Here is a 7,558-nt window from a genome sequence, read left to right as displayed (position 1 = left end):
ACTCTCGTTTTAATGTAGTGAAACTATTTTTTTACAAATATTTATTTCATTAGAAACATTTAACATATAATAGTCAAACTATAGTATAAAAGCAGGTGGGCTGGTTCTACTTTTTTGGCCCATTTTGTGGTGGAAAAGTCAATGGGTGAAACATAATGTCAACCCTGTCACCCATAGATAGACAGGCTAGAAAGGTTTCAACAATAAAACCTTTCATTGTGAATCTTACTTTCAATTGCCCCTCCCTGTTGAACATAATAAGCTTCCATTCCCTGTCACAAGGCGATTTATGGCTGCTTTAAAATGAAATTATGATCATATAACTTTTGAAAAACTGGGCCCTGGTGACTGCTGATTGGTTGATTCTGCTACTGATTAAAGTCAGCACCAGGTGTTGCAATTACTTGGGTGCTGTAGCTTGTATATAAAACACACAAGCGAAGGGTGGTTCCCTCATACACCTTGTTACTGTTCTGGATTAGTTGAGAGTGAGATTTGGTGGTGAATGGCAAGATGGTGGTGAAATTGGTGCTTTTGCTCCTGAGTTACTCCTCTGCTTATGGTTTGTCAGGTAAGGGCTTCCCTTTAGCTGTTGATGAAGGGAATGACACTGAAGTTCTGTGGGATGAGACGGAGCGATTGAGGTTTGATGATGAATCTGAACCCAAGGTCAGATCTCGTTCCCAAATCATGGCCACTCCCGTGTTGGAGCATTCTCGTAAGTCAGACTATCTGAAGCTACCAGAATACATCCCTATTCGTGCTTCTCAGGACCAAGCGTATGTCTTCAAGCCTGAAGGGAAGTTCAGGCCGCTGCCCCTCTCAGTCAAGCACATCCTGCTGCCCACCGCCTCTCCACCCACCACTCCTCCAGTTCACTCTAAGAAGGTTGAGGTCCTGTGCCACCTCGACAGGATTTATGTGAGAATCAGAAAGGACGCCTTCACCAACCCCAACGCCTGCAAGTACCTCAAACTCCACAACTGCAAAGTCAACAAATCCACAGCGGAACACTTCTACATGCTCTACAACATCAAAAGCTGTGGCTTCCATAGAAAGGTTGGCTACCCATGCCATCAGAAATACAATCCCCTGTCACTCAGACATCGAATGTATGCCATGAGTGATCCAGTCAAATTGCAATTGTCTGAAGGGATTGTATTTCCATGGCTGTAATGATTATGTTCAGATGTATTGGTGGTTTTTAGAGTTGTTTCTCCTATTCCAGTGTACCGCTGACTATATTTCCTACTCCAACGTGCTGAAGTATGAGCCAGAGGCCATAGGCGGTATTGTGAGGGAGTTGTCATTCTCTGTTCACATCGAATGCCGCTACAATCGGTGAACTACCACTTCATCATGATTTCACATTTGGTGGCTACGTTCCAAAGTCCACACTAGCATATCCTATACATGGCTCCATACTAGATATTATTTGGGTGTCTGACTGCACTAATGGCCATTTTCTGCAGGATTCACCACTCTTACAAGTTTGGCTTTCATCCTCGTTTGACGGGGAAAGTCTTCAAGGCCCTTAAATCCAAGGTTGGAGTCACCCTCACATCTTATGATGGTGAGTTGACTTGACAGATGTGTCACCTAAATCAGAATGCACTTGCAGTGTTGTTCTGTTAACGATACTTAACCTTACTCTTTCTCTCCAGAATCATGGAACAAGCTCACTGGAAATAAAACCTATATCCTTGGACAACCAATGTACTTTGAGGCCAAAGTTCCCACTATTTCTTTGCATCGGCGGGTGTATATTAACAACTGTTACGTGACTGCTAGCCCCAACTCCACTCTCAAATACACTGTGGTCGACAACTATGGGTAAAACTTATTTGTTATAGAACTACAATTTATCTTGGCCTGGTTTTGTCTTGTTCCTGGTAGTTAATTTCTTGCTTGTTAATTGGCTAGATTCCACAACTGGGCAGTTTACACAGGCAGCCTAACTCTATTTTGTCCATTAATAGGTTGAAAGACCAATCACATCAAGTCTTTCAGAACATATCTGATTGGTCAAATCGAAGTTTGCCGTGGGAGTACAGAGTTTAGCATGTCTCCCAAAGGCTAAAGAAATGCAGGTTTGGGAAAATGTTGTATTTTAAGGGGTTGTAAAGACAGATGGTGGCAGAGGATGGGTTTGAATTTGACTCTAGCAATAACAGGGAAAGGGGTATGTCGAGGAAGACTGTCAAGTTGAAAGTGGGCCAGACGCCAGTTGGCGTTATGAAGGTGAAATTGAAGGGGTAAAGGTTTCTGAGGCGCATGAGCCTTGTGTTGATGGACATGGTTATGATAAAGATGCCTCTTGGTCCATTGGGACTGAGCTTTTTGAAGAGGATGGAAACAGGTCTTTTGGTTGATCCATGGGTGGAAAAGAGGGTGTGCTTTTGAGTTGGTGAAGTGGACTTGTTTCTTTAGATCAGAGGGAGCAGGTGCTCTGTGACGTTACTAGTATAGTCTTGCTTTGCGCTTGGGATAGTCTTGCTTTGCGCACCATAAAGGGAGTGATTTCTGGGGTAGTGTAGAGGTGGCGCAATGGAAGTTGACGATTCTTGTGTGAAGTTTGGTGCGACGCAGAAACTGTGTCACTGTCAGTCCTGAGTTGAGTCAGTCTTTACCTGACAAGCTCATGTTAGGATGTATCAGTTATCCTGTTGGAGCTTTTGTGGCGAATCCACTGTTTCAGCTGCAACATTTATGGTCATGTTGCAGTGTGTAGGAGGGAGATTCCAAGATGTGGACGTGTGCAGAAGGGCATGGGACACAGGGGTTGGATAAAGTGGTCAACTGTAGGGTGCACATGTTGCTGGGGATCAGAAGTGTTCGGTGGCTAGTCAGAGTAGTGCAGATGTCGCATGCTGAGGGAGTGAAGTAGAGAATAGGTGAAGGGTGAGCAATTCTGAGGATTCCTGTGAATGGGATGTCTGACAGCACAGAGGGATAGGCCAATGAGTGACATATATGCTTCAGTAAGGTGGCGGAGACACGCACAGCGTGTGTAGCATGGTAGTGTCCTGTCCTCTCAGCCTGTTGGCCTGGGGAAGGATCAGATGAGGTTAAAGTAGTGTGTAGGGTAATATTCAGTCTACTTTTGGTTCCCATTTTGTATTAGTGTAATGGACCTGTAATGCAATATATTGGATGCCAACTGCTGTTAAACCTCAACCAAGAGATCAGAACTTTCTGCCTGTGTAAACAGCCCTAGTGTCTTTTGTAACTCAGTCCCTGGTTTACAAGGTGGGAATAAGCACCAGCGGGTGAACCTTGTCCCAAATTGGAGGGATTAGTGTTAAGTACACGATCTTCTCTTCACTAGATGCATGGTGGATGGCAAGAATACTGTCCAGTCAAAGTTCCTGTCACACACCACCAACAATGCTTTGAGGTTCACTGTCGGAGCTTTCATCTTCCAGGGCCTGGACAATCAGGTCTGACTCATGTGTGCATCTCCTAACAACTAATGGTTTGCTTCTTTAATACTTTAGGCCTAAAGTAATACACCTTAAAGAGAACGTACATTTATTTTCTTCCAGAAACTCCACTTGCACTGTGAAATAACTACAGGGAATGTCACTCCAACTCCAAGTTCCAAGTCCTGCAACTATGACACAAAGACTAAAAAGTAGGTTCACTTGAGTTCTGAGGGACTCCTTGCTATGAGGGTTAACTAATATTTATTGTGATTGTCCTAGGTGGGTGGAACTGTGTGGCGATGCTGCGGTTTGCTCATGCTGTGTCGGTTCTTGTCCTTCTCCTTCTCTACAACCCTCCGGTGAGCATATAGGCCTGGTTCATGACCAGTCAAGGGTTGTCTCATTGTCACCAACCCTTTCATCTGAGCGCATTAGAAGGGAATGGGAAGCTGTTTTGAGGACTTAACGCGGGCATGCATTCATGCCACCATTTCATATTTTACATTATGGTTTGTTTGACTAATCTCTGTGGAAAACGCAATACTGATCTGATAACGCTCTCATAGCTCACGCACAAACTGTGACCAGTCATTTTATGACGATGGCCCATGACGAACGTGCTAAAAATAAAACATGGCTCATGGAAACCTTCAAGGATGGGGGCTACTAAAGGTATTCAGTCCCTCTGCTTAATTCTTAAGAATGTTTAATTCTTATGTTAATGTATGAGCACAAATTTCTGCAAATAATAGCTTTTTTCCCTTGTGGTTTTAGGTGCTGTTGGGAGGGTTTGATTAGCAGTGGACAACTTTTTTGCTAAAATAAACTTTTTAACACTGAACTTTAAACAATCATGTGTATTGAGTTAATTCAAAATGGCTGCAGAGGTCCAGGCAGAACTGGGTTCAAATATTATTAAAGTTGATTACTTTCAGACATACATATTTGGTGATGTTTTATTTGAATTAGTTGAATATTGGATTGTTTGGAAATGCACTTGGAAATTAGTGGTATGTAGTTGAGTATTTTAAAATCAATGTATAAATCCAACATGTAAATTTAATTTCATGAGCTGAAATTAAATAACCCAGAAATGTTCTATACGTACAAAGCTTATTAGTTCAAGTGTTCACATTTGAAATCCATGTTTGAGCATTTCTCCTTTGCCAAGATACTCCATCACCCTGACAGGTGTGGAAAATCAAGAAGCTGATTAAATGGCATGATCATTACACAGGTGGACCTTGTGATGGGAACAAAAGGCCACCCTTAAAGACACGATGTCTAAATTGAGGGAGTGTGCAACTGGCATGCTGACTGCAGAAATGTCCAGAGCTTTTGCCAGAATATTGTTAATTTCAATACCATAAACTGCTGCACATTTTAGAGGACTGGGCATTGTCTAACTGGCCTCACAACTGCAGACCATGAGTAACTATACCAGCGGTGTGTGGAACTTCTCTGCATTTTAACATGAACTCAAATGCACTTCTCTGCATTTGAGAATGTCATTGTAGATTTGGCATCTCTTTACATTTAATTGTCCAGTGTCAACCTTTAACTGTTCAACTCTCTATACCAGTTGAAGTTTTGTACAGACCATTGCATTCCTTTGGCTTTGGCAAAAACTCCTGTATCAGCATGGAAGAGTTCCTGAGCATCTCTTGCAAGTGCTTTACAGTCTTGGTGTAGCTGCCATTTTGTACCCCAAGAGGGCGGAAGAGGTTTACAGGCTCTGCATCCCTAAATACAGCAGGAAGTCCAATCTCACTTGGAACCAGAGGCTTTCCAATAAAGCTGTGAAGCAACTTCCTGCCCTGAAGGCTATTTTCTAGGAAGCTCAATGCATCACGTAACCTGCTAGCCAAGTGTTCAGGGTACCAGTCAGAAGGCTCTTTACCCAAAAGCAAGTGAATTAACACTGTTTTGAAGTGATGATCTGTAAGGATACTTCTGTCTGTGAGGCCCGTTTGCTTTTTGTGAAGGAAAGCTACAATTCCAAGGCAGTGAATGTGGCAGGAGTTTTCAGGCAGGTGATTGGTCAGATACTTCAGGTTGTGGTCCTCGTAAGTGGTCAATGAGAGGCTCCAGTATGTGTCCAATGAGGTGTTCTTAGTTGGTGTGGAAGGAGAAATTGTGAAATAAGCTTCAGTGTCTTTGAGTTTCCCCACAGGAGCCATATTGAAGGTTATCACCTTCCCTGATCTGAATCGAACCATCAGAGCTCCTGGGGCGTCCATATTGCGAAATGTCAGCTCAAATTCGTATTTGTGGGATATCTGTCCCCAAGCTTTTCTAATCATGGTCTGGGACCATTTGGTAACCTGGGTTTTGGCCAGGTAAGGGGTGTGTTTTGAGCAAAGAGCGCTATCCAATACATCAGTGACTTTCACAACTTTGACTTTCTCATTTTCACAACACAGCAGGCATAGCATATCATCTCCTATGGCAGCTGTGTGACATGGGCAGCCATTTTGGTTCACACCACCATCCACCATTTTGACTCTACCACAGCCCACCATTTTCAGGTGGCATATCAATAGCCTGGTTACACCAGAGTTGAAACTGGAAACTGTATGGCTCTAACGGGGCAATGGGCACTATGTCACACACAAGGGAACTGATCCTGCCCTCCACCACAGTCTTCAATCACCATGCCAACCTCCACATCACTCATGCTCCTCATGGCTTCTAATAGGTCATTAGCAAAACCCTCCACAAACTGTCCCCCTCCAGCTCTCATTGGGTGAGACTTTGACACATTTGTCGTAAAAACGGTTGAGTGTATCTCAGTCTGGTAGCGGAACTTCAGCCGAGAGGTTTTTCACGACAGAGATGTCTTCCATATCCTCCTGAATTATCTCTCCTGGATGGGGCTTATTCTGTGAACGTCTTCTGGAGATTTTAATGGAGAAATGAACAAAAGAGATGAGGGAGTACACGTTCCATAGGTACCAGGTGTAGTCGCTCTCTGAGTCTATGATATTAGTGACATGCTCCTGCTGCTGGTCATCCTTTGATGATTCGCTGAGAATCGGTGACTCCTCCTGGTTTGTGTTATATTGTTCTGTGAGATGTTGCTGGTCGTCTGACTTTCTGAGGTTAGGTGGAACTTTTACTTCCTGATGTGTGTTAGACGGCTGGTCTGTGAGATGCTCTTGCTGGTTCCCCTCTGATGTACTGAAGATGGGTGGCACCTCCTGTTCTGCTTCCTGGTATGTTTTTGATTGCTGTGGGTCAACCTGAGACTCTTCCTGACGCTCTGGTGTTGTCTGTTGGTCACTATGGCAACTACCAGTCTGGACCTCTTGTGGCCACTGTTGATTGACATTCGCCTTGTCCAAGTGGTACAGCTTCTTGTCATTGTGAGATGCCTCTGTGTCCAAAGCAGGCTGCTCTTGGTCGTTTCCTTGTGAAAGGGTTAATGATAGGCTGAGGTCAATGGTAGACTGTTCCTTGTCCTCTGGTGAGAGGTTTTGCTCTGTCTTAGGTACATCTTGGTGTACTTGTGAAAGCTCATGGTCAATGTGAGATCCCTCCTCTTTCTCTTCATTTTTCTCCTCTTTGTTCTCTTGAGAATGTTTCTGTTCGATAAGAGTCTCTTCCAAGCCCTTTTGATAATGGTTCTGGTCGATTTAATAGACCTGTTGTACTTCAAGTTGTAAGGGTTTTTGGTCGATGGGCCCTTCCTCTTGGGTTACCAGTGGTGACACTTCCTGTTCCAGCTTTGCCCTCTCCCTCAGCAGCCAATCTTCACGCTCCTGCATACCTATTATGTGATCATCCTGCTCCTGTCCTGTTCTGTCCTCTCTGGGGATGGGATACAGTAGACTAACTGCCAGCACAAACACCCAGAGAATGGTATCTTGCATCCTTAACGTTGTCTCTGTGGAGTAGAATAAGACATATGAAAAATGTCTGTTTCTATTCTATGGTATCCATGTTGATATGTATGTGCGTTTTGAATGAGAAGGATGGGAAAATATATATATATATATATATATCTATTTTCCCATCCTTCTCATTCAAAACGCACCTGAAGTCCAATATGAGATTTAACGTACAGTATGATAAATTACACCAAACTTTCGATGGGTGCATCAGTGTGCACAATGAAATCAAAGGTGCAGGTA

The 7,558-nt window shown here is 43.6% G+C and overlaps 2 protein-coding genes across 2 annotated transcripts; one reads left to right on the top strand and one right to left on the bottom strand.

The window, feature by feature from the left end:
- Nucleotides 1-432: 432 nt before the first annotated feature.
- On the top strand, nucleotides 433-4,247 carry LOC115147257 (zona pellucida sperm-binding protein 3). The gene is made up of 9 exons (XM_029689400.1): nucleotides 433-1,059; nucleotides 1,229-1,341; nucleotides 1,473-1,573; nucleotides 1,665-1,833; nucleotides 3,329-3,440; nucleotides 3,546-3,634; nucleotides 3,705-3,784; nucleotides 3,992-4,097; nucleotides 4,200-4,247. The coding sequence occupies exons 1-8, from the start codon at nucleotides 514-516 to the stop codon at nucleotides 4,093-4,095; spliced, it is 1,314 nt and encodes a 437-aa protein (XP_029545260.1). The 5' UTR covers nucleotides 433-513; the 3' UTR covers nucleotides 4,096-4,097; nucleotides 4,200-4,247.
- Nucleotides 4,248-4,367: 120 nt separating this feature from the next.
- Nucleotides 4,368-6,293, bottom strand: LOC115147258 (inositol 1,4,5-trisphosphate receptor-interacting protein-like). The gene has a single exon (XM_029689402.1). The coding sequence runs from the start codon at nucleotides 5,945-5,947 to the stop codon at nucleotides 4,991-4,993; it is 957 nt and encodes a 318-aa protein (XP_029545262.1). The 5' UTR covers nucleotides 5,948-6,293; the 3' UTR covers nucleotides 4,368-4,990.
- Nucleotides 6,294-7,558: the final 1,265 nt, after the last annotated feature.

Source organism: Salmo trutta, chromosome 14 (assembly GCF_901001165.1).
Source record: "Salmo trutta chromosome 14, fSalTru1.1, whole genome shotgun sequence".
NCBI lineage: Eukaryota > Metazoa > Chordata > Actinopteri > Salmoniformes > Salmonidae > Salmo > Salmo trutta.
Note: the sequence above shows the minus strand (reverse complement) of the source record. Positions and strands in the feature narration are given on the sequence as shown.

What these genes read in the sequence shown, in the direction of transcription:
- LOC115147258 (XM_029689402.1), bottom strand. Translation starts at nt 5,947, where the DNA reads ATGGTGGGCTGTGGTAGAGTCAAAATGGTGGATGGTGGTGTGAACCAA.
- LOC115147257 (XM_029689400.1), top strand. Translation starts at nt 514, where the DNA reads ATGGTGGTGAAATTGGTGCTTTTGCTCCTGAGTTACTCCTCTGCTTAT. An exon ending in TCCAGGGCCTGGACAATCAG is followed by an intron (nt 3,441 to 3,545) that starts GTCTGACTCATG and finishes ATTTTCTTCCAG; the next exon opens with AAACTCCACTTGCACTGTGA. An exon ending in TATGACACAAAGACTAAAAA is followed by an intron (nt 3,635 to 3,704) that starts GTAGGTTCACTT and finishes TGATTGTCCTAG; the next exon opens with GTGGGTGGAACTGTGTGGCG.